General features: G+C 43.4%; 1 protein-coding gene across 1 annotated transcript; it reads left to right on the forward strand.

The window, feature by feature from the left end:
- Positions 1-12,941: 12,941 nt before the first annotated feature.
- Taf13 (TATA-box binding protein associated factor 13) lies at positions 12,942-25,933 on the forward strand. The gene is made up of 4 exons (XM_057793737.1): positions 12,942-13,032; positions 14,184-14,262; positions 21,535-21,632; positions 24,890-25,933. The coding sequence occupies exons 1-4, from the start codon at positions 13,006-13,008 to the stop codon at positions 25,058-25,060; spliced, it is 375 nt and encodes a 124-aa protein (XP_057649720.1). The 5' UTR covers positions 12,942-13,005; the 3' UTR covers positions 25,061-25,933.
- The last annotated feature ends 560 nt before the right edge of the window (positions 25,934-26,493 follow it).

The raw sequence follows: 26,493 nt of genomic DNA on the forward strand, positions 1-26,493 counted from the left end.
GCCGTAGTACGCAAGCGCAAGGGCCGAGAGAAGAACGCCGAACTCAATCAGACATAACTAGCAGATAGTCGACCTAAGGACCTTCCTATCCTAGAGTCGGCGTCCCTGCCTAGCGTGAGACGGGCGTGGCCGGCGAGGCTTCCTTTGTGGTCATGGCAACCATCTGTCTGCAGCTTGCGTCTATTCTGCTAGACTGACTGGACAGTTCCGTGTGTTTGAAAAATAAAGGCTGGAGGATTTCCTCTGTGGCTGCTGCTTTGTGTGTGTTTATGAGTGTGCGAGCAACAACCTGCCTATAGTCCGGGACGAGCAACTAACTATGCTCTCTCTCCATCACGCAGTATGTTAGAACATGTTCTCCGCCGCGTATCTTCTTGAGAACAAGGCTTTCAGGACCAAGTGATTCCTGACCAAGAAACAAAAGAAAACCATCTCTTTTCTTCCAACACATGTAGGTGACAACTGGCGATGAAATCAGGTACAGCTTCACGAGAACACCGGAAAGCAGGCTGGTGGCTCACGTCTGTAGACTACGGCAGGGTCACTTCATTTTACCATAGCAAGCTGAAAACAGCACCGCTGTCAGGAGGGTGGGCCTATTTTCTTGGGAATACAGTTTTGTGTTTGTTGTTTAGCTTCCGTGCTCTATAGTAGTACTATGTTCTGTAATATCTGAAATCCAACGAGAAAGTATGAGGGCGGAAGGGGACTCAGCAGTTACTCAGGCTTCTGGGACTGCCTTTGCTAGGTGGCTTCTCCTGGCGAAAATCTAGCCAAATCGCGTCTGAATTTTGTAAACGAAATAAGGAACTTCACAACAAAAGCCCCATATTTCACTCCGTTGTCAGAAGCGTTCAGGCGTTTTCCTGTTTGTTAGGATGGGTTTTTCTTTTCCTTAAACTATCAGGATAGTTTCCTTTGTCTCCTGCATTTAAGTCACGCTGGGGTCACCTCAGGTACTTTATTCAGAAATCTGCCCTGTCACGGCTTCTCTGAGGATATTTTGACAGGATGATGAAAGGCATCAGCCTAATGATGGAGGGTACCGGAGACAAAGCTGTAGGTTCTACTTTGTAAGCTGGAGCCTTTAATTACAGACAATTCAGTCTGCTTTATTAGAGTCTGGGTGAAAGTGATGCACTAAATCATGAGAGTGGCTGTCAGAAAAACCCGAGAATTCTGCTCATTCCTGCCACAGTGCCATCTGCTGGCTGTGAACTGTCTGGTTACCTAGAGGAAAACTCGGGTTTGAAATGGAGAGACTGAAGAGGAGGGGGAAACCATCACCAGCAACCAAAGGTGTAACGAAGTTTAATGTAGGAAAGACTCTTGAGAAAACATACTTAAATTAAGAAATCGGGGCTGGAGAGATGGCTCAGTGGTTAAGAGCATTGCTTGCTCTTCCAAAGGTCCTGAGTTCAATTCCTGGCAACCATATGGTGGCTCACAACCATCTGTAATGAGGTCTGGTGCCCTCTTCTGGCCTGCAGACATACACACAGACAGAATATTGTATAGATAACAAATAAATAAATATTTAAAAAAAGAAATTACAGAATCAAAAAATAAAAGATACGAAGGAAAAACTAAGCTAAGCCAGACAATCACTCAGATTACATATGTGTAGGCATACACACAGGACATTCCACAAACTAACATAGGACTGTTGAGGTGCCTAAGAGCATTTGTTGTTCTTGCTAAAGACCTGAGTTAGGTTCACAATTGTCTGGTCCTCTAGTTTTAGGAGAGCCTGTTAGTTACAGAAAAATATGCCTTCCTAATCAAAAATCCCTCCTCACACTTAGAGGCAAAGGAAGAAAAGCTCTGTACTAAAGTGTCTGGCCGACTGTGGTTAAAGCCTAAGTTAGAGCGGCCTTGACAGAAGAGTTTCCTAACTCGTATACACAATGAGCTTCTGCATTCCACAGTGTCACCTTAAGTCTCTTTCAGGTCCCAGCCCCAGGTTACACTTCGATCAGTTTGAACAGAGACAGGATACTACAAGTCTGGCTTCTTAGGCTCAGAAGAGATTTACAAAGCAGAAGTGTTACCTATTGCCAGAATTATTTTAAGTATAGCAGTGTTGTTGTTTTTTGAATGGCTGTTACCCAGGGTCATCTTGTCCACCTGGCAAAACTATGTCTTTCCTGTTAAGAACACAGGGGACTTAATTGCAGAGCAGGACTTGATGGTGAGTGTGACCCTAAGATGCCCTCTTGAGCTCCCCTCTGAGAGGTATGTCTAATGGCAGGTATGACAGAATGGCAGCGAGTCAGTCCTGGTGAGGAAACATTCACATCCGGGCATCCTAAATTTCACTTGTCTAAGAGGCCTGGTTAGCATGCTACTTATCTTTGGTTATTTTGAAGGCACTGTTCCTTTAACTATGTCCACCTGGGTGGCTTACTGTCTCCTAAGCAAATCTATCACTAAGTCTTTTATAACATCAATTTTATTACTTTGAGTAATCCCAGCTTTTAGGAGGCAGATAAGGCAATCCTTGTCAATTCAGGACCAGTCTGGTCTACACAGCAAATTCTGGGCCAACCAAGGCTGTGTAGACTCCAACGCAACAAAATTCACACACACACAGACACACACACACACACACACACACACACACACACGTCAGGCCCAAAGGAAACTCCAATTCCCCGAAAGGCAGTCCAAATATCTAGAAATGAGATTTCTGACAGCTAGATAAAAGGCATCATTCCTCAGGAACTTGTAAAGCCAGTTACTGTCTGTCAAAGGGAGTCACTTCCTAGCAATCAACGCACGTGCTGGCCTCCAGGCTCCTACAGAGCCTACTGTGCTCCCCCCCCCCTCTGCTTGGGCTCTGATATCTGCCCCTGGCTATTCTCTCTCTCATATCTACAATAAAGCCTCCCATACCTGGAGCGATCATGTCATCAGTTTATACATACATGTTGTTTTCTCCACTATAAAATTTCATTAACATGGTATAACCTTTCTAGGGCTATTGGATTAAGTGAGCTACTGTTTACAACAATAGTTGATATGAAGTATTAGTCTATCAAGACTAGCTACCACAGCTGGGCAGTGGAGGCACAGGCCTGTAATCCAAGCACTCGGGAAGCAGAGGCAGGTGGATCTCTGAGTTTGAGGCCAGCGTGGTCTACAGAGCAAGTTCCAGAACAGCCATGGCCACATAGAGAAATTCTGTCTCAAAAACAAAAACAAAAAAAACAAAAACAAAAAAAATCAAAAACAAATGGACGAAAATATCGCTGATGTTCATTTGTGTAAAAGGCATTTACCCGTATTTATGATGTGCTGGGCATTTGTTAGGTTTTGCAGAGATAGCAACAAAAATAAGTCCCTGCCCCCAAGAGAACAAAACCTATTAGGTAAGACAGCTAAATACACAAATTTAAGAGTATAGCTGGGCCGTGGTGGCGCACGCCTTTAATCCCAGCACTTGGGAGGCAGAGGTAGGCGGATCTCTGTGAGTTCGAGACCAGCCTGGTCTACAAGAGCTAGTTCCAGGACAGGCTCCAAAGCCACAGAGAAACCCTGTCTCGAAAAACCAAAAAAAAAACCAAAAAACAAATTTAAGAGTATACAGTCATTGTACCTCTGATTGTTTTTGATTTTGTGACATCTGTGGAATATTTTTAAATGAGAAATCAAATGAGAGTCTGGGAGAAGGAGCACGAGGAGCCTGTGGGTAGCTGGGATCTGGACCTAGGTCTCTGCAGCATCGAAGCTGCCCTCACTTGTTATCACATGGCCTCATAGTTCAGTGCTCTCCGCCGTGTTGGTCTGTGGTGATTTTTGTCCCAAGCATTGTTTCTGTCTCGCTGGAAAGCCCCATAGCCTTGGTGCCATCCATCCCTGCCAACATGTTTCACATCAGGCTGAAGCCTGGGTCACTGGCTCTCAGAGCTCAAATGCAAGGAATAAATAGAGCCCCGCTAAACCGGGGGCCTCAATTCACACCCCTTCATCAGTTCCTTTCAGCCGACACCGGAGAGCTGGCAGTTCTGGCCAAATGCCTGTCAGCCCAGAACAGTGGCCTGTTTGTTAAGACTGCTGTGGTCATTGTGGCGGACCCCAATCAGTCTTGGGGACCATGACTGGAGCATTCTGGTGTAACCAAAGGATAAGTTCAGTCCTAAAGGCATAGCTTGCAACAATAGCTTCAATTGAATGAAACCCATTTGAAAAGGGATGTCAAACAGGCATTCCCTACGCTAGACACATTTGTTTCCAGACTTCTAAGAGGAAGGAATGTGCCAACCATAGGGAGGGAGTCGAGATGAATGAGAAACAGACTCCTTTCTTAGTGAGTTTACAATTTAGTAGAAATAGACAAGCTGCCTATAGAAATAATCAGAAAAATGAGGCAGAAAGTGAGAATTGTCAAAGAAAAATTAAAACTGAGTGCTGTGGGAGGATGAGGGAGAAACTGCTTTCAGTCAGAGGAGGCTTTATCAAAGAGCAGCCATCTCCCTGGGCCTGAGGAGCAGGCAGTGTTGCAAAAGGAGGAAAGACATTCCAGCGCGGAAGGCTGGCGGTCAAAGGCTGGCGAGGGCTGAGCACACTGCACTTGCCTTCTTTACTGGCTAACCCCACGCACCTCTCAGGCCTTGGCTGAATCTCCACCTGCTCAAAGAAGGCTTCTTCCTCTGACCTTGGATCGCCTTTCCCCAAAGATTCCTTTGCCTGCCATGCTGGAAGGCTCGCTTGTATTGTTTGCCATTTATTGATGCTGAATATCTGGCAATTGCTTGTCAATTATTTATTGCAGGGCCGGGGAAATGGCCCAATGGGTAAGGTGCTTGCTGCCGAGGTTGATAGCCCGAGTTCAATCCCTGGACTCTACATGGTATAAGGAGGGTACCAATTCCTGCATATTGTCCATTATCAGTCATACAAGTACATATGTACAGATAAAATCAATAAACAAACATGTAAACCACTGCATGAATAATTGAACATGGTCCTGGAGAACTGGAATGTCAGAATTTGGGAAGAAGAATGTTGAGCCACCACACACACACACACATACACACACTCACACACATCTTTTGGGTCAGAAAGGGGCAACCACAAACCAAAGTAATGATGGCACCAATGTCTAAGCTGGCAAACTGACTGGCCTCTTGCTGTGGTTACTATCAGGATTTGGATGAGGGTCACGCACGAGGGTCAGGATGACTCAAAAGCAGCTGCATCACACAAAAGCCACCTCAGCACTGATGGGGACTCAGGAAAGCTACCCCCTCAGCACTGAAGGGGACTCAGGAAAGCTGCCCCCTCAGCACTGAAGGGGACTCAGGAAAGGTGCCCCCTGCAGCTCTCCACACGGCTGGCAGGGAACTGGACTGTCTGAGTCTCTCTTCTTCGTGTTGGGCTGTCAGAGACCCCCCAGCACCCAGCACTATTTATTGCATTTTAAGCTGCTGGAGCCAGGCACTCAGCATCATCTAAGTTTCTGTTCTCCCAGATGTGTGAGATGTGAGCTTCTCTCCCTCCTGTGTGGAATATTTCAGAGAAAACTGTCAAACAAGGAAGAGCAATAGTTGTCAGCCACCGCCACTCATTTTCAGAGGTCACTCATTTTGACTAAACAATGACAATTTCTGAAACTAAAGTAACTAATTTGTCTAGCTTCTTGCTAAGCCCCGTCCATCCTCAGTAATGGCTGCCCATGAGACATCGCCCCTCCAACCCTAACTTGACTCTGGAGTCCATTCTGAACTTCTTATAGAAGCACACTGTAATGATAAAAATAAAATGGCATCATTCCCTGAGGGGCAGCAGGTCCCAGGTAGAGAGCCGCACGGGGATGGGGGAGTGAGGGGTGAGATACCTCAGCGGCCTCGGTGGGTGAGAGACAGAGATGGATAGACACCCCACGAAGAGAGAGGGTTTGGGTATAGTTTATTCAGTGGGTCAGTGAGTTATAGAGGGGAAAGGGAAAGGGGGAAGGAAGGAGAAGGGAGACGAGGAGAGACAGAAAGAGAGAGAAGAAGAAGAAGAAGAAGAAGAAGAAGAAGAAGAAGAAGAAGAAGAAGAAGAAGAAGAAGAAGAAGAAGAAGAAGAAGAAGAAGAAGAAGCAGCAGGCTGGAAAAGAAAGATCCACCTGCCTCGGCGGAAGGGGAGGGGGAGGGGGCAGGGCTCATCTCTTAAAGGGACAGGACAGACTATTACATGCACCAGGGCTTTCTACTCAGCTTTATGTCTGCTCTGCTCATTACACTCCATTTTTTTCCATGTTATGTTTTGGGGTTTAGGTTCAGAGGGTTGAATGATATCCATGCTTCATAGTTCATGGCTTGCTAGCATAAGTGATCCTTTCACAGTCCTTTGTGAGCTTAAATGGTCCTCCCACAATCCTTTGCTCTTCCCTTATTCCTTTATGCCCCATTCCCACCTTTCCTATGCTACAGCCTTTCCCATACATTCCGTGTCTCATACATTTTTTTGTTTGTTCGTTTTATTTTGTTTGAGACAGGGTCTCCCTATGTAGCTCTGGTTGTCCTGGAGTTCACTATGTAGAACAGACTGACCTCAAACTCGCAGAGATCATCCTGTCTCTACCTTTCAAGTGCCGGGATTAAAGGCGTGTGACATCATGATTGGCTGTGTTGCTCCCTTTTTATAGGTTCCTGTAAAAGATATGGTTCTTTTATCTTTAATTTACATAAACATTATTTAGATTTCATTGTGTTTCATACTGTTTTTCCTAGCACAGCTCATGAGCCTGGTCGTGTTGCTAGTCTGTTATTTCTGATCACTCCTAGTACTTTACAGTATGTATTTTTACTTCCATGATACGCTGATAATGGACACTGAATATTTTATGACTGACTCTCTGGTCAAGCTCCACTACTGCCTAAAAAGGCATTCTCAATCTTGTCAGGCTTTCTTTTCTTTTTAAAGATTTATTTATTTATTATATATACAGTGTTCTGTCTGTATGTATGCTTGCAGGCCAGAAGAGGACACCAGATCTTATTACAGATGGCTGTGAGCCACCATGTAGTAGCTGGGAATTGAACTCAGGACCTCTAGAAGAACAGTCAGTGCTCTTAACCTCTGAGCCATATCTACAGACCCCTTGTCAGGCTTTTCAATCTGTTTTTTTTTTTTTTTTCAAATGGGTATGGTGAGGGGTAGGAGCTTTGCAGTCTGCTTTTCCTTCCTTCCTTCCTTCCTTCCTTCCTTCCTTCCTTCCTTTTTAGGTTTATTTATTATGTATAGTGTTCTGTCTGCATGTCTGCCTGCAGGCCAGAAGAGGGCACCAGATCTTATTACAAATGGCTATGTGCCACAAAATTGAACTCAGGACCTCTGGAGAAGCAGTTAGTGCTCTTAACCTCTGAGCCAATTCTCCAGGCCCTGCTTTTTTTTTTTTTTAACTTTAATTTGATGCGTGTTTATTGTGGGTGCATACATGTGCGTAAGTGGCTATGCTTATTAGGAAGGCCCATCTTTTTCTAATTCTCCACATTATCCCTTTGGATCTGGGTCTTTTAATGCCCCTGGAGGCAGGCTGGCATTAGAAGCCCCAGTGACTCTCCTGTCTCTCCCCTACAGTGCTAGGGTTACAAGGGCATGCAGCTGTGTTTGCACTTCTGTGGGCACTAGGAGCAGTCGAGGTCCTCATGCATAAACAGCACGCATGCTTACCCACTTACCATCTGCCCAGCTTCTGCTTTTCATAACTTTAAAATTAATATGGTTGATGCAAAACCACAAATCTTAAACAGAATAAAGGATGGTTTATTTTTTGAGTCAAAGTGACAATCGCCTGGGAATACGGATTCAGTTTGCTCCTCTATCAGTTACTTTTCTGTTGCCATGAGAAAACACCATGTCTTATAGAAGACAACTTAGAGATGAAGGGACCAGGGCCAGTTGTTTCTTCCAGGGGTAAGTTTGCTAGGACCTCTGCCCATATTACCCCTCCATTCTATGCTGACTCATGTCTAGCTTCATGCAAACTCTCAGGAAGTACGTCCAGTCTGGTAGCCAATCATGGTCCTATCCTGCCATAATCAGGAACTTGCTCTTTTCAGTCAGGCAGACGCCGGACACAGCAGACAGAGCCCTGACACGGCAACCATAGTTGCCGACCAGATGCCATGAGCCAATCATAAAATGATTCCTGTATCTGTGAGGGTCTATACCCAATCACTTCAAGTACACTTAACCACAGATGGAATTCCCCTAAGCAGGCTTAAAATTAAGGAGATGCCTCACCCTCCCTTGGAGTTAAAGCCATTTTTGGTAGGCCCCAGCATGCTGTTTTTTCCTCAAGAATAAAGCTGCTCTCTGCAATTGCATATGGGGTGTCTTCCGGTCATCTGGAGCTAACTAAGGACTCTATGAAGAAGAATTTGCTTTGGCTTACGGTTTCGGAGGGATAAGAATCCATCATGGTGGAACAGAGATATTGTAACAAGCAACAGGCATGGTGGCAGGAACAGGAAGCTGAGAGATCATATCTGGAACAACAAGCAGAAATCTGAGAAAGAAACCTGGGTGGCAAGGGACTTTCACCCCTCAAAGCCTGCCTGCAGTGATGACTTTCTCCAGCAAAGCCATGCTTCCTAAAGCTTCTCAGACAACATCAACTGGGGGCCAAGTGTGCAAATGCCTGAGGCTATGAGGGACATTTAAGTCACCACAGCTACAAAACCCGAGTGCTACCGTGGAAGTGGTTGTGCGAGATTTTATTAGTGATGCCGAATCAAATGATGTCATAAATCCAGGAATTTACCAAATGTGTTGGTGGGGACTGGAGGTAAACAGGTCACAGCAAAGGAGGTGTTGTCTAAGCTTCTTCTAAGATTGAAATATTCCAAGCTCCTTAAGCAGGAAGGTCAACATAGCATCAGGAAGTCCCTGAAACTGACCAGATTCACTAGGCCTGTCCCTGCCAGAGTAAACAATAGAAGCTGAGAGTCTCTCTCTGAAGAGAGAAGCTGAGCAGCAAAGAAGACTCTCACACTAGCAATGCTGCAAAGTAGACCCTGATACCAGACCAATTGCCTACAAGCCAAGCTACCTGATAGAGGTTTAGACCAGTTCAGACACCTGGAAAGGACACTCTCCAATTGGTTGATCTGCCTGCAGGCTGTCCAGCATGCTCCAGGTTCCCAGCTCTGTGAGCTGTCATGTGTGCTGGGGTGGGCTTTGGTGACGCAGCTGCCTTTGAGTCACTTCTGCTCCTCTAAGTAACCCCTCACCCATACTCCTATAACCCCAGTAAACCTCATTGGTTCCCCAAGTTGGACCTTGGTGGTATTTGTACTTTGCTCTGTTGTGGGCTCCCTATCTGGGGTGAGTAGATAATGTATGTTCAGTCTCCCCAGGAAAACTTTTTGTCATACAACAGCAGTGAAAACTATTACATGTTTCAGAGTACATGCATTGCCATTCTTAGCTCTTAGACTGGTAGAAACTAATGGTTTGGTAAGAATATATTTTAAAGGTTTTTGATAGGTCAATAAGTGACTTTCAAAAGAATAAAGGGCACTGGAGATGTAACTTGGTTGGCAGAGCGCTTGGCTTAGCATATACAGAACTCTGTGTCTGATCCTAGCCCTGCATAAACTGGGCATCACGGTGCATACTGTAACCCTACCACGCAATGAAGGGACTCTCGCCCACTTGAACATGGGGCTCTGGCAGGCCTGGCCCTTCTCCCCATTCCCTCTGTCTTGGTAAAAACTGTTAGATTCCATTCCTAAAGCTAGCCACTAAGGTCTATTCCCTTATTCCACTTCTTGCTCCTGAGGCTCACTAACAAAGTCTGGCAATCAAAAGCCCACTTTGGTTCACCTAACTAATATGGCCAATTAAAATTAAACACCTCACCCTAATATGGAGTTTCCCCTTTTACCTTTATAAACCACCATTTGCCTATGTGCCATGTCTGTCTCCCTTCTATCCAGAGGCAGCCCTTTGTCCCTTCAGGACAAATACCCCTGCTCCCTTCCCTTTCTCCCTCATCCTCTATCTCTTTACCAAGGCATCCTCGCCCATTTTAACACAGACCTCCCCTTTTCCACCTCTTAAAAATCACACCTGCAAGTTCATTTCCTGCTGTTTTCTGCCTGAGTCAGAAAGTAGCCACTTCAACTTTTCTTCCCTGCTTAATAAAGAATCTCTGTGAAAATTGGGGTTTGGGTGTGCTTTGTTCCTAATCCTGGGTCCAGGAGAAAGCTCCTGATGATCCGGGGAGGGCAGGGAGATCTCCTTCGCTCAAGAGATGAAGGCTGGGAGGTGCAGAAATTTTAGATCAACCTCAGATATTTTGTGAGTTTCAGACAAGCTTGGAATATGTTAGGTCTCAAACAAAACAAAATGAAACAAAACAAAAAACTGCAGTGTGATTCAAAGGGACTAAACACAGTCCAAGATAGTTTGGCTTTGACTTGCAATGGTTTTTGTTATCGTTTTGCCTTTTGAGACAGGATCTCTCCATGAAGGTGTAGACCAGGCTGCCCTCAAACTCTCGGAGACCTGCCTACCTCTGTATCCAGAGTGTTAGGATTATTTCCTAACTGAGCCTCTCTGCTGGCGTAAAGAACTCCAATCAAACCAGATTAGACCAAATCAAAAATGATCACGTTTAATGAATGCCGTGCTTTCAGGTGGCAGGAAGCATGGGTGGGGTGGGGTGAGGAGGACACCCAAAATCTGAAACCACATGTTCCTTCTCTGGGTCACTGCCTAAATACCCTGTGGGAGTGGTCCCAACCCTTCCCCGGGCCTGGCATGGGACTTGTAGAATCTTTAACACTGGTGCAGTGTACAAAACGATGTTTCATAATGATATTTTTATACAAGCATATCATGTACTTTAAACATATGGTCACCCCCTCTCCTATTTCCTCCTCCTGCAACAGTCTTTCTTAAATAACAAGTGTTTTCTTCACTGTTTTGAGATTAAATTCATCGATCATGTAATATAATGTGGTACCTGGCTTCTGGGAGCCCCAGTGAACTCCCCTTCTGATATTTTTGTTTTTTTGTAATCCCCCTTCTTGATTGTGGACTAAACTCATTGACTCAAATCTACAAAACAGAACAGGAATGATGAGATATCACTTCCAAAATTAGGTTAAAAAAATAAAAACATGGCTTCTTTCTTCTGGGTGTTCTTTTTGGGTTGCCTAATTTGTCTGCTCTGAGGGAAACCAACTGCCCTCCATATTGTAGGTTCCTTATGGAAGAACTGTGTGGTAGTTTGAAAGAAAATGGCCACCAAAGGGAGTGACATTATTAGGAGGTCTGGCCTTGCTGGAGGAAGTGTGTCACTGTGGGGCTGGGCTTTGAGGTTGCATACACTCAGGGTACACCCAGGGTGTCAGTTGGCTTCCTGTTACCTGCAAGATGTAGCACTCTCAGCTCTAGGACCACATCCGAGTGCATGCTGCCATGATCCCCGTCAGGATGATAATGGGCTGAACCTCTAAAACTGTAAGTGAGCCCCCTCAATTAAATGTTTTCTTTATAAGAGTTGCCTGAGTATCCTGGGTTTTTTGCTTTACCAAATGAAGTTGTGTACCGTTTTTTCGAGGTCTTTGAAGAATTTTGCTGGGCATTTTTTTTTTTTTTTTTAATTTTAAAGACATGGTATCTTTACGTAGCCATTGGCTGGACTGGAACTTGTGAAGACCTTCCTACCTCTGCCTCCGGAGGCTGGGATTATAGGCGTGCATCGCCGCATTCAGCTCTTTTTTTTTTTTTTTTTTTTTTTTTTTGGTTTTTCGAGACAGGGTTTTTCTGTGGCTTTGGAGCCTGTCCTGGAACTAGCTCTTGTAGACCAGGCTGGTCTCGAACTCCCAGAGATCCGCCTGCCTCTGCCTCCCGAGTGCTGGGATTAAAGGCGTGCGCCACCATCGCCCGGCTGTTTTGTTTTTTCTAGACAGGGTTTTTCTGTAGCTTTGGAGCCTATCCTGGAACTAGCTCTTGCAGACCAGGCTGGCCTCGAACTCACAGAGATCTGCCTGCCTCTGCCTCCCGAGTATGCCACCATCACTCGGCTCAGCTCTTTTGTAATTTAAACTTTTTTTACTTATTATTGTAGCCAGAGGACAACCTTGTGTAATCAGTTTTCTCTCCTTTCATCTTTTTTCCCCCACAAGACAGGGTTTCTCTGTAGCTTTGGTGCCTGTCCTGGAACTAGCTCTTGTAGACCAGGCTGGCCTCGAACTCATGGAGATCTGCCTGACTGCCTCCCAAGTGCTGGGATTGAAGGCGGGTACCACCACCACCCGGCTTCATCTTTCATCTTTTATACAGGTCCCAGGGATTGAATCTGGTCCTGATGCTTACTCTGGTTGAACCATCTCTCCGGCCCTTCCTTTTAAATAGTAGTAGTAATAATAATAATAATAATATCATATATTTTTAAAAAGTTATGTGTATTAGCGGGGGTTGGAGAGTCGGTTCTGTGGTTAAGATTCCAGAGACTAGTGTTTGATTCCCAGCACCCACATAGAGCTCATAATCTTTAACCCCGGTCCCCGGGAAATCGGGTGCCCTCTTCTGGCCTTTTTAGCTCTGCACACATACAGGCGAAACACTCGTACACATAAAGATTGTATTTAAAAACACTGTATTTTTAATTTTTAATTGTGTGGCTTGTGTACTTGAGTGCATCAGCCCCGGAAGGTAAGATCCATCGTGTTTCTCCGGAGCTGGAATTACAAGCATGTATAAACTTCCATGCGTACGTACAAATCTGTCCTCTATATTTTCCGAGACGGCGGGCTCACGTAGCCTAGGCTGACCTCACCCTCCCGCGCGCAGGACGGCATTCCACGCCCGGCTTCTGACTGTTTAATTCCTTTTTCTGGAGTCCACGCCTACGGGCGCGTCACGGCATTTTAGCCAATCTGGAGAACGAGGCGCGTTCTTGCCGACGCAGCGCCCTCCTGGCCGGAAGTGACGCACAGGATCATATAAAAGCCGCTAGCGACCCGCGGGCGGCGCTCAGAAGGCTGGCGGACAGCTAGGATGGCAGATGAGGAGGAAGACCCCACCGTGAGTGAGCGCCTCGGTCACAGCCTGTGTCCTCACTCCCTCGGGCTCCCTCGGAGGCCGTGTGAGCTTCGCGTTCCGCAGGGAATCAGCCGAGAGTGTGGGGGTCCCGCAGTGTTTGCCTCAGATTTACCTTAGTCGTGGGACCGGCAGGACGGGAAGGAGAAGTGGGAAGGGGGCTTCCCTTTGATCTGGGTCTGCCAGACACTTCGAAAACACCAGGAGGGCTATGGGAGATCAGAGCTAATACTGCGGGACCAGGAGCCCAGCTGCTAACAAAACTAGTGAGAAACGGAGAAACGATGTAAAGCCAGGAAGCTTGAAGTCCAAACTCATTTTCCTCTGAGAAAGTTATTTAACTTCAGACATCGGTTTTCTCATCATGAGATAGGATCAGGCCCACTAAAGATTTTAGTCCTGTATTGTGTAGGTCCTTAGTAAATGTTGATTCCGATGACAGCAGAGAGTAGACTTCAGATCAGTAGCAGGTCTTTTTACTGCAGTGTTGCCTAGCAGTCTGACAACTTAGTTGGCTGAAAACAAAACCCTGAACCCAAGTCATTAGAACTTTTACATACATAAGGTGTAGTGTTGTTAGGGGCCGTAATAGAAGCCTTTCTGTGTGACTTGAGAATGGGACTAGGTCTTAAGGACCCATTGATGCTAAGTTTCACGATTCTGTGTTGTTTGGTTCAGCATATTACTATTGAATATGAAAAAGGGATACTCACTGGGCGTAGGCAAGTGAATCTCTGAGTTCCAGGCAGACAGGGGTACATAGTGAGACCTTATCTCAAAAAAAAAAAGAAAAGAAAGAAAAGAAAAAAAACCTTAGTGGTTAAGAACACTTCCTGTCACATCTGGCAATCTATAACTGCATCTCCAGTGGACTGGACACCCTGTTTTGGCCTCTGGTCACCATTAGGCACATGGTCAGTGTAGGCACCCACAATACACATAAATGGCGTCTTTCCAAAAACAAAAGACGAAATGAAAATGGTGCTGGGGGTGCAGCTCAGTGGTTGATCATCTGTTTAGACTTGAGCCCTTAGGTTCAATTCATAGCCCACACCAAAGGAGAGAAGGGAAACTCAGTGGACTGCCAATTGCAGGACAGTCATTTGACGTGTCTTTATGTATTTTTAAACTTCTAGTTTGAGGAGGAAAATGAAGAAATTGGAGGAGGAGCAGAAGGTGGACAGGGGAAAAGAAAGAGACTTTTCTCCAAAGAATGTAAGTTGTACTTTGCAATGCTTTTATTGTAGATGGTGAAAGCTTTGGAACATGTCCTTTTAAAGTAGATGTATTTTTCTGCATATTCCGACTGAAGGGACAGTGTTCTCAGACTTGCCTATAAAGTTGCCTGTTTTTATTGTTGTTTTGCTTGTTTTTTCAAAAGATAGTCTACACACCCTTGGCTACTCTGCTCACCGTGTAGCCCAAGCTGGTTTTGGATTGGTAGCAATCCTCCTGCCTTAGGCTCTCAAGTACTGGGCTTACAGGTGTGTACTCCTATGCTTAGCATAACTGTTATATGGAATCATATGTACTAATTTTTCTCTGTGTATGGCATATAAGATGATGAATGTGGTCATGATCACCTTTTAGGGGCAGGGTTTTATTTTTGTTTTGTTATTTCTTTTGTTTTCTTGAGAAAGGGATTTTTTGTGTGCCCCACCCTGGAACTCGCTCTGTAGACCAGGCTGACCTCAAACTCAGAGCTGTCTGCCTCTGCCTCTTGGGTGCTGAGATTAAAGATGTGGGCCACCACCACCACCCAGCTGAAGTAGGGTGTTTTGTTTTGTTTTTTTCTGAGACAGGATTTCCTAGTAGCTATGGAGCCCATCCTGGAACTTGTTCTATAGACCAGGCTGGCCTTGAACTCACAGAGATCCACCTGCCTCTGCTTCCCAAGTGCTGGGTGGGATTAAAAGTGTGCCCCACCACTGCCCAGCATTGAGGTAGGGTTTTATGTATTCCAATATGGGTCTAAACTTGGTATATAGTTGAGTATGATTTTGAACTTTCTTTTCTTTTTTCTTTTTTTCGAGACAGGGTTTCTCTGTACCTTTGGATCTTGTCCTAGAACTAGCTCTTGTAGACCAGGCTGACCTCAAACTCACAGAGATCCACCTGTCTCTGCCTCCCAAGTGCTTGGATTAAAGGCGTGCACCACCACTGCCCCATTAAAGATTTATTTATTTATGTTGTATACAGTGTTTCTGTCTGCGTGCATGCCTTCAGGCCAGAACAAGGCACCAGGTCTCATTATCGATAGTTGTGAACCAGCATGTGGTTGCCGGGAATTGAACTCAGGACCTCTGGAAGAACATCCATTGCTCTTAACCTCTGAGCCATCTCTCCAGTCTGACTTTGAACTTCTGATCTTCCTGCTTTACTTCCCTGGTGCTAGACTCAGAGACTTGTGTCATGATTCCCAGTTCATGCCTTGCTGAAGATTGTGTTAGGTTGGCACTCTGCTGCTAACTGAGGTACAGCCTGAACACCACCACCACCCTTTGCCTGTTTTGGTTTGTTTTTTGGTGCTGTGTTTCCCTTCTTTTGTGTTTAGCAGGGTCTCATGTGTCCTAGACAGGCTGTGTATTACTGGCTGAGGATGACCATGAAGTTGTATTCCTCTTATATCCACTTCTCAAGTGATCACGTTGAGGCCTTGGACTAAGGCAGTGAACAGGCAAGAAGGTGGTGAAGTGTGCAGAACTAACAGTGACTGGAGATTGTAATGTACTAGCCTTCTGTCTTACTCCTTCAGCAGACAAGTTAGGCCCTTTGGGGCAGCAGCAAGGTTAGCTGTTTCTCCTTGTCATGGCCCATACTGACTTCTGAAAGGCACCGAGAGAATGTACTCTCCATCTCCATGCCGAGAAGTTCAGCAACATAGATTTATGCCCGAATGCAGTAGTATCTAAAAAAATCTTGAAACTGCAAGATCAACTTTCAACTGTCTAAATCCTTTTCCAGGCACACGTGGTGCTCATAGCCATACTCCCAGCTCTTGGGAGAGGTAGGGACCAGAGGATTTGGAGTTCAGTGTCATCTGCATTTGAAGCCAGCTTGTGCTACATGAGATCCTGTCTCAAGACAACAAAGTCCTTTCCAGTATCTTCATTTTTTGTTTAAGCCTGACCACTTCCTATTCTATCTCCCTGATGCTAAGTGCATGATTCGTATGTGGTTTTACTTTGTGTTATGAGGAGATATGAAAAGGGCCCTTAAGCAGAGACAGGCGGAACTCTGTGAGTTCAAGGCCAGCCTGGACAAATTCCAGGACAGATTCCAAGGTACAAGAGAGAAACCCTGTCTCGAAAACCAACAAAAAGGGATCCTTACATCAAAAGCACTCTAGCCTAGCACTCTAGAACTGGTGCTTAAAATGTTTCTTGTTCAAGCATTTAGTTCAACTTCAGTTGCTTTAACTTTGTGATGATAAAAATTTGGAATCTTCACAGCCACTCTCACTGAACTAATAGACTCTTCATGTTTCTTCTTGTATCTATTTTTGCTGTTTTTCAGTCAGGCTTTTGCTCTATAGTCCAGGTTGGCCTTATACTTTTGTTCATCTTCCTCAATGATTCTTTCCTTATACCGTGTGTTTCTCAGTGATGGGGCACAGGCTTGGCAACAGGTGCCCTTACCTACCATGCCATCTATGTAAATGAAGATGACCTTGAACTTCTGATTCTGCCTCCACTTCCCAAGAACTAAGATTCCAGGGCTGTGCTGCCGCAGCCAGTTATTTATTATTCAGTGCTGGGAATCAAACTCAGAGCCTTGAGCATGCTGGCAGGACCCCTCCTGACTGAGCCACATCCCCAGTTCTAAAGATTTCCTTTTGGTGTGGTAACACAGTTTCAAAGCATCCACTGTCGTTTTTCTATGCCTTTACTTTTGACCAAATACAGCCAACTTCTGAACATGTGCATCTTATATAATATCAGTTTTCTGTTCCTAATGAAGTAGGTGAATTACACCCATCAAATGTTTGTGACGTGTCTTCCTCAAATATTTAAGGAAAAACAACTTACAGTGGGAAATTATAACAGGCATCACTTTAGCTAATGGTCAAAGTTAGCATCATGAATGATGTATTGGCCTGTACCCCTGACGTGAAATTCTTTCTAATAGTGTAAAAGCATTCCAGAGAAAAGAGAACAGTCTACAGAAGCTGACTAGGATTCTCTGTGTCTTGGAAGAGCTAAGGGTCTCTCACCAGTTGTCTAGAGAAAGCTACAGAGGTGTGACAAGTTAGTAGGCGGGGGGTCTGGAATCACGGCCTGGGGCGTGTAGCTCAGTGGTAAGGGCTTCTGCCCAACACATGCGAAGCTCTGGTGAGGGGTGGGGTAGACACAAGGGAACTGAACAGAAAATGGACCTCAGAAAAGTAGGTACAATCTGAACAAGGTACTTGTACTAATGTTGGTTTCTTAGTATGAATATTTGTTGTAGAAGCTAGGTATTGGGCATATAGAAATGCTCCTACTTTTATAACTCATCTGTAAACTTAAAATTGTCTCTTAAAAAGGCAAGTTTTAAAAATAGAATTCAAAAAGAAAGTGAAAATATTTGTATTCTCCTGTATTTGTTCTTCCTTTTGTGTTGGGACCTAAAGTCTCTTGGCATTTTGAACACAAGGGATCACTGTACTGGCTTTCAAGTCACCCCTTTCTTTTCTTACCTTTGGTTGCCTCTACCAGTTTTTGCTTCTAAATAGGAATTATTCTAAGGCTGAATATATGATACATATCTATAATCCCAATCCTCTGGAGAATTATGAATTTGTGCTACATGGAGAAACACTGCCTCAGCCCCTCCTAAGCAGTTAATGAAATATCGTTCACAGTAATAAAATGAATAAAAACAATGTAAAAGGAATTACAAATGTGCCTATTTCTTTTTTTTAGAAGTATGTTCTAAGCTCCTTTTTAAAATATCTATATATAGTTGATCATGGTAGTGACTGATTGACTTTAATCCCACCACTAAGGAAGGTTATCCAGATCTACTTAGTGAGTTCCAGGTCAGCCAGAACTGCATAATGAGACTCTGTTCTTTATTTTATTTTATTTTATTATTTTTTATTATTATTATTCTTTTTGTCTATGTAGCAGTTCTGACTGTCTTGGAACTCTATTTGTGGACCAGGCTGGCCTCGAACTCATAGAAATCCACCTGCTTCTTCTGCCTCCCAGGTGCTGATATTAAAGGTGTGCACTACCATAGCTGACTGAATCTGTCTTTTTTAAAGTTTTTATATTATTATTATATGTTCATTGGTGTATGTATGAGTGTGCGTGTCCCATGATGCATAGGAAAGCTGTGATACCTTTGTGAAGTTCATTCTCTCCTTCCACCTTTACATGGTGAATTTAGATCACCAGGATTGCACAGGAACCATCTTTAGTTACAGAACCATCTTTCTGGCTCTTCATCTTCCTCTTTTTTTAAAAAAATTTATTTACTTAATATGTACATGGTGTTCTGCCTGCATATATGCCTGCAGGACAGAAGAGGGAACCAGATCTCATTACAGACGGTTTTGAGCCACTATGAGGTTACTGGGAATTGAACTCACGTCCTCTGGAAGAGCAGTCAGTGCTCTTAACCTCTGAGTCATCTCTCCAGCCCAACTTCCTTGTTCCAATAAATAAATAAATAAATAAATAAATAAGACTTGCGTGAAGTAAATTGGGCATGTTCTAAGAGAACAACCTGGTCAGATTTGTATATGTATACTTATGGTCACCACTGGGATCAAGATAAAAGTAACCCTGGCACTTAGGAAGTAGAAGCGGGAGGGCAGAGAGTTCTGGGCCAGGGTGGCCTACATAGTGAGATTCTGTCATAAACAGGAAGCTAAGTATGGTGATGCACACCTATAATCTTGGCACTTAGGAGGTAGAAACAGAAGGATCAAGAATGTAAGGCCAGCCAGGCGGTGGTGGCGCACTCCTTTAATCCCAGCATTCGGGAGGCAGAGGCAGGTGGATCTCTGTGAGTTCGAGACCAGCCTGGTCTGCAAGACCTAGTTCCAGGAAGGTTCCCAAAACCACAGAGAAACCCTGTCTCGAAAAACCAAAAAAAAAAAAAAAGAATGTAAGGCCAGCCTTGGTTACATAGGGCTCACAGACCTTGTCCCTATCTATCCAAAGATAGAAGACATTCCAGAATTGACAGCATTTGCATACCCCTTTGAGTTAGTTATGTATTTTATGTATATTAGTGCTTTGTCTGTATACATATCTGTACACCAGAAGAGAGCATTGGATCGTGAACTGCTATATGGGTGCTGGGAATTGAACTCAGGACCTCTGGAAGAGTACCCAGTGCTCTTAACTGCTGAGCCATCTCTCCAGCCCCACATACCCCTTTGAAAACCTGACCAAAATTACAGTTCTTCCCAGAAAATGCATATGTACAGGAATGTGTGAAGCCCGTCTGTGAAGGAATTGGAATATATTGACCATAGGTTAAGCGTCCTTAGGAGTCCTGTCTTCTTTGAGCTACAAAGAAGAGCATTACTACTGTGTTCAGATCAGCTGGGGTCACATTTAAGGTTCACTTTTTAACTAGCTGTGTGACCTTAGGGTGAGTCACTTCACTTGGTGCCCTAGTTTTCTCACCCATAGAATGGGGGTGTCAGTAGTGTTTAAATTAGAGGCCTGCATAAGAATTGAATTATATATGAAAAGCCTTGAAATAGTATCTGGCCTATAGGAAATACTAAACAAGTTTTTAGCTATCTGCAGTTAATTTTATTACTCTGAATTAGACTTTTCTTCTCTTGTATATTCTGTTCTTTCAGATGAAACCTGAAAGGGCTTCAGCCTGCTTTTTTTTTTCTTTGGCTTTTTTGAGACAGGGTTTCTCTGTATAGTCCTGGTTGTCCTGGGACTCTCTGTAGACCAGGCCGGCCTCTACTTAGAGATCCTTCTGCCTCTATCTACCGAATGCTGGGATTAAAGGCATGTGCTATCCCAACACATGCCTGGCTTCAGCCTCTTTCTTTCTTTCTTTCTTTTTTTCTTTCTTTCTTTCTTTCTTTTTTTTTTTTTTTTTTTTAAAAAAAGAAGATATTAGGGGCTGGAGAGATGGCTCAGTGGTTAAGAGCATTGCCTGCTCTTCCAAAGGTCCTGAGTTCAATTCCCAGCAACCATATGGTGGCTCACAACCATCTGTAATGAGGTCCGGTGCCCTCTTCTGGCCTGCAGACATACACACAGACAGAATATTGTATACATAATAAATAAATATTTTTTAAAAAAGAAGATATTATTGTTATTATTACAAATTTTCACTTCCTCCCCTCCTCCCATTTCCTTCCCCCTTCCCTTATGCCCCCTCCCCCTCCCTCTCCAGTCCAAAGAGCAGTCAGGGTTCCCGCCCTGTGGGAAGTCTAAGGTCCTCCCCCCTCCATCCAGGTCTAGGAAGTTGAGGATCCAAACAGACTAGGTTTCCACAAAGCCAGTACATGGAGCAGAATCAAAACCCTGTGCCATTGTCCTTGGCTTCTCAGTCAGCTCTCCATTCAGAGTCCGGTTTGATCACGTGCTCCATCAGTCCCAGTCCAGCTGGCCTTGGTGAGCTCCCATTAGATCGGGCCCCACTGTCACAGTGGGTGAGTGCACCCCTCGTGGCCCTGACTTCCTTGCTCATGTTCTCCCTCCTTCTGCTCCTCATTTGGACCTTGGGAGCTCAGTCCAGTGCTCCAATGTGAGTCTCTGTCACTATCTCCATCCATCGCCAGATGGTGATACTTTAGCCTCTTTCTTATAAGAAGGTAATTGTAGCACTTTATCTCACACCCTTTATGGTAATGTTGAAGACCTCTGCCTTCTCTTTTCCAGTGCCCACACTTCCACATTACTCTCAGGAAAGGCTAATCTTTTAGACCAGGTGTGATGACGCTCGCCTTTAATCCTAGCATTTAGGAGGCAGAGGCAGGCGGATCTCTGTGAATCTGAGGCCAGCCTGGTCTATGGAGTGAGTTCTAGGACAGCCAGAGCATAAAAAGAAAAAGAAAAAAAAAAGAAAAGGAAAGAAAGGAAGGCTACGCTGTCGCTAGCTTTGTCCGTACTATATTTAAAGGTGTTCCTGTGGTGGCTATGAGTGGGTGGTAGATATTAGGCAAATAACAACATTAGGGTTTAGTAGCTTAGGAAGAAGACAGGTTTCTGGAGGCTAAATAGTAAGTCTGGTCATAACACTGCTCTGACCTTTTATACCAAAATCCATACTTGGAGACACAATTGTAGTATTTTGTTTGTTTGAAACAAACTTAGTACGTAGATCATCCTGGACCTGAACTCAGATTCACTCGTCTCTGATTCCTGACTATTGGGATTAGAAAGCCATGTACTACCTCGCCCAGCTATAATTATGTTATCAAACCATTGTTTATAGTTTGATTTAATTCTAGTTGTTAGGGAAAGGTACTGGTGAAATTAGTCAGTCTCTGAGTAAACCAAAACTCCTGTTCTTTCACAGTACGGTGTATGATGTATGGGTTTGGGGATGACCAGAATCCTTACACCGAGTCGGTGGATATTCTTGAAGACCTTGTCATCGAGTTCATTACTGAAATGGTAAGACAGTTGTGTAACTATTCATTTTTTTTTGTTTTTTAATTTTGTAACTGTTTTAGTTAATTGAAGATTTGAAATTCTAAGCTTTAAATAACACTAAAACTTTCGAAATAAGCTATCCATTTGAGTACCTACTTTGTGTAAGTTCATGGCTTCTATTTGCCATTAATTTAATTTGCCATTAATAACAGAGATTATAGAAATGTATTCCAGCACTTCTGAGCTTTATTTGTTTTTTACTTATTTCATTTTATATATATGGGTGTTTTGCCTACAAGTATGTCTGTGTACCATGTGTGTCTTGTGTTCTTGGAAGCCAGAAGAGAGGGTTGGATTCCCTGAACCTGGAGATAGATGATTGTGAGCTGCCATGTGAGTACTGGGAATTGAACTCCGGTTCCCTGGAAGAACAGCACTGAGCAGTTTCTCCAGCTTCTAAGTTTTATTTGTTAAAACATAAAATGAAAAAATATTGCCCATAATCTCATACAGCCTGATTTCTTTTCCTTCCAGTATTTATGTTAAAGTATGTACAGTTTATGTCATATCTTCGAGGTTTTTATTGTTGTTTTGTTTTGTTTTTTTATCTTTGGGAACACTCTCCAAAGACCAAAAAAAAAAAAAATTAAAATTAAGTTCCATAATGTTTTCGACAATAGTGATCATAATGACATTCATTTTACTCTTAAATGTTTTTTTTTTTGGTTTTTCGAGACAGGGTTTCTCTGTGGCTTTGGAGCCCGTCCTGGAACTACTCTGTAGACCAGGCTGGTCTCGAACTCACAGAGATCCGCCTGCCTCTGCCTCCCGAGTGCTGGGATTAAAGGCGTGCGCCACCATCGCCCGGCCTCTTAAATGTTTTATATGTGTTTCATGTGTTTTAATCTTAATTATTTTAGTAGCCATATAAATTCATACAAATTTTTCCCCCTTGAGACAGGGTCTCATGTCTTTCAGGCTGACTTCACTGTGTACCTAGAGGCGACCCTGACGTTTTGATTCCTGAGCGGGGAATACAGGCTGTCAGGCCCATTTATTTTCCACTGCTGGTGACCAAACCCGGGTCTTTGTGCTTGCTAGGCAAACTATCAAACTGAGCTTCAACTGCTTTACCATATTGGTTATCATACTGTGTGATTAACCATAACCTGATTGTATAAGTCACTTAAAGGTAGTTGCAGTAGGAGGCCACTTGTTCATTTCTGGCTTCCCAGACACAGAAACTGAATTAATTAAATCACTGCTTGGCCTATTAGCTCTAGCTTCCTATTGGCTAGCTCTTACATCTTGAGTTAACCCACTTTTATTATTTTATACTTTACCACGAGGCGTCTGTCCCCAGTGGTGACTACATGGCTTCTCCTTGACTCCACCCATCCTCTCTATATATTTATTCCAGCCTGGCTATATTCTGTTAAGCCATTGGCTGAAACCAGCTTCTTTATTCATTAACCAATAAAAGTAACACATATACAGAAGGACTTCCCACACCAGGTAGTTTTGTTCTATGGTATTGGTGTTTGAACTCAGGGCCCCTTGAATGCACTATGACCAAGTTATGTCTCGAACCCTGCGCCTGACATCTTGGATGACCACTTTCATGGATTTCTTCCTTTTCTTTCTTTGGATATATAAGCAGGGATGGGCTTACTGAATTTGGCTGTATTTAGTTCTTATGAGTGTTTACCCTTTATTTTGGATTATTTCCTTACTACAGAAAAAAAGTGAAAAAAATTCTCAGAAGGGCTAAGGCTGAGCTTGGTGAAGAACACTTGCCTTGTGTGTTTTAGCATCGAAGGAAAACATTGGCAGCAGTAGTGATAGATCATGCCCTTAGCATGTGCGAGGCCCTGGGCTCAGTCCCCAGCACCATATTAAATGACAGAGTCTGACATAGTGGATCAGACCTGTAATCCCAGAATTCCAGAGGCAGACAGGAGGATCACTACAAGTTAAAAAAAAAAAAATCCAGCCTGGTCTGTGTATATAGCAAGTTCTAGACCATCCATAGCTACATAATGAGACTGTCTAAAAAGTAAAATAAAATGAAATCAAACAAACAAACAAACAAAAAAACCAGAAACAAACACAAACCCAAACACTAACAAAACAGCCAGGTATGAGAGGATTTAATCTCAGCATGCTAAGTATTCAGGAGGCTGAGGCAGGAGGACACCAGTTTCAAGACCAGCCTCGTCTACATGGCAAGAACTTTTCTCAATAAACAAAAACAAAGCTGGGCAGTATGCTAAATGCTTGTAATTCCAGAACTTGAAGCCGAGGCAGGAGGATCGCCTCAGTTGATACAAGCACAGGAATCAGACAAGTGGGCCTGAGTTCAGGGCCAGGCTGGTGTACGTAGTAAATTCCATGTTCTATGGTGAGACCATGTCTCAAAAACAAAACAACAGCAAATGTTACAATTGTGTCTCCAAGTGTGGATTTTGGTATAAAAGGTCTAAGCAGTATTATGACTAGTCTTTACTATTTACCTCCAGAAATTTCCCTTCCTTCCAAGCTACTAAACCCCAATGTTATTATTTGTTTAATCTCTATTTCACACTCACTAGCACCCAGAACATCTTTAACAAGACCACCCCTCCCCAGCAAAACAAACTCTACCTATATCACAAAACAGAGTGGTCATATCTCAAAATTTGGTAGGCTTTGTTGTTGGTTTTGGTATTATTTATTTATTTATGAGGCAGGGTCACACTTTGTAACCCTGTCTGACTTGGAGCTTGCTATATAAACCAGGAATTTGCTATATAAATGTTTATATAAGCCAGGCTGGCCTTGAACTCATAGAGGTCTGCCTGTCTCTGCCCCCCAAGTACTGGGGTTAAAGGTCTGCATCACTTTGTCCAGCTCACTTGGTAGTTGTAATATCCTTATTGTAAAAATATATATATGCTCATAAAGGAAATACTTCTGTGTAATAGAAAAGAGACAAGGAGGGCTGGAGAGATGGCACAGCCATTAAGAGCACTTAACTGCTCTTCCAGAGGTCCTGAATTCATTCCCAGCAACTACATGGTGGCTCACAACCCCTTTGTATAGGATCAGACTCCTGGTGTGTATCAAGATGGAGCATGAATACATGAATACATTAAAAAAAAAAAAGAAAAGGGACATACAGATGGTTCACAAATAAATAGCTGTAATTAGAAACTTCTCACCCTTGCCAGCATGTTTAATAGCAAATTAAAACACAAAAGTATTTGACTTCTAAAACTGAGTGTATTTCCTTGTCGTAGACTCACAAGGCAATGTCAATCGGGAGACAGGGTCGAGTGCAAGTTGAAGATATTGTCTTCCTGATTCGAAAGGACCCAAGGAAGTTTGCCAGAGTTAAAGACTTACTTACTATGAATGAAGAATTGAAGCGGGCTAGAAAAGCTTTTGACGAAGCCAACTATGGATCTTGACACCATTTGTAATATCTGAAATTTTGATATTTTATTTGGAAACCATACATTCTAACTTGTCTACAGTAATGCGATAGCTAGGCATGCAGTGAAGGAAGCCTTCAGTTCTCGCTCTGTAACTTGAGCCTTTCATTGCCTGCCTTTATATCTGAATCCTTCACCGGGATTCAGTGACTACTGAAAGGGTCGCTAGTTGTGCAGCTTCATCTGAAAAGGCAGTGTTTCGTATGCCAAGCTCTATGCCATGGCTGCGTAACATGCACTCTAAATGTCCTTTTGGCTTTATGAAAGTCGAGACTTGGTTTATGTATTTCAAGTTTTTATGACAGTGGCGGGAGGAATTCTTAGAATGAACTGGTTTGTGTTTCTTTTAAGGAAATAAGTTCTTGTAAGAATGCTTATTTGTTTTAATATTCTTTTCTAAAGAACTCTTTTTTTTAATGAAACTACTATTTGTTAAGTGTTAGTGGACCTCATCTTCCTTGGTAACAGTAAAGTTTCTAAAACAAGTGCTTTCAGTAGCAGGGATGGCACAGCTTATAAACCTAAGGTCAGGACAGATATTTTGGGTGGTGTTCTATTGACATAAATGTAAATAATTTCATTGTAAAAATGTATAGTTGATTTAACGAGTATGTGACTGTGCAAGCATTTTCATAGTTAAGGATATGCAGGCTTTGTGTGTATTTAGCATATCGCATTAAATTATTTTATTTAGCTTATAATAAGGATTAAAATTACATTTAAAGAGGTTACTGAATGTTACTCTGTGAAACTTACTGGTGCTTCTTAACATCGCTAAGTCAGTACTTGGGGAAATGCTACCTGTTTAATCTGTTGAAACAAGGAATAAAGGATGAAGAATTAAACACATTAATACTTGAGTTTGTGATTTTTTTATTTTTATTTTTTTGAGACAGGGTTTTTCTGTGTAGTCTGTCCTGGAACTTGCTTTGTAGACCAGGCTGGACTCAAACTCTCAGAGATCTGCCTGCCTCTGCTTCCTGAGTGCTGGGATTAAAGGCGTGCATCACCATACATGGCTGAGTTTGTGATTTTATCCCCCTCCCATGATATTGCGTCCATTACTGTATGATAGTCCTAGCTGTTTTATCTTGTCGTAAAGCCTTTTCTATCTTATTGTTATACCAGACCTCGGTTGATGGTGAGACAGCTGGGCTGATTATTTTATTCAGTCGAAGGGGTTGGACAGATCAGAAGTTAAGAGCATTGGCTACTTTTGCCAGAGGTACTCGGGTTCAATTCCCAGGACTTACATGGTGCCTCACAACCATCTAACTCCAGTTCCAGGGGATTCAGGTTCTGGCCTTCTCAGGTACCAGACAGGCAAGCGGTATACAGACATGCATGCAGGCAGAATATTCCTATACATAAATTTACAAAAAGCAACTGAAGCGCTATTTCAGTCTACT

The sequence above is a fragment of the Chionomys nivalis genome, chromosome 18 (genome assembly GCF_950005125.1).
Source record: "Chionomys nivalis chromosome 18, mChiNiv1.1, whole genome shotgun sequence".
NCBI lineage: Eukaryota > Metazoa > Chordata > Mammalia > Rodentia > Cricetidae > Chionomys > Chionomys nivalis.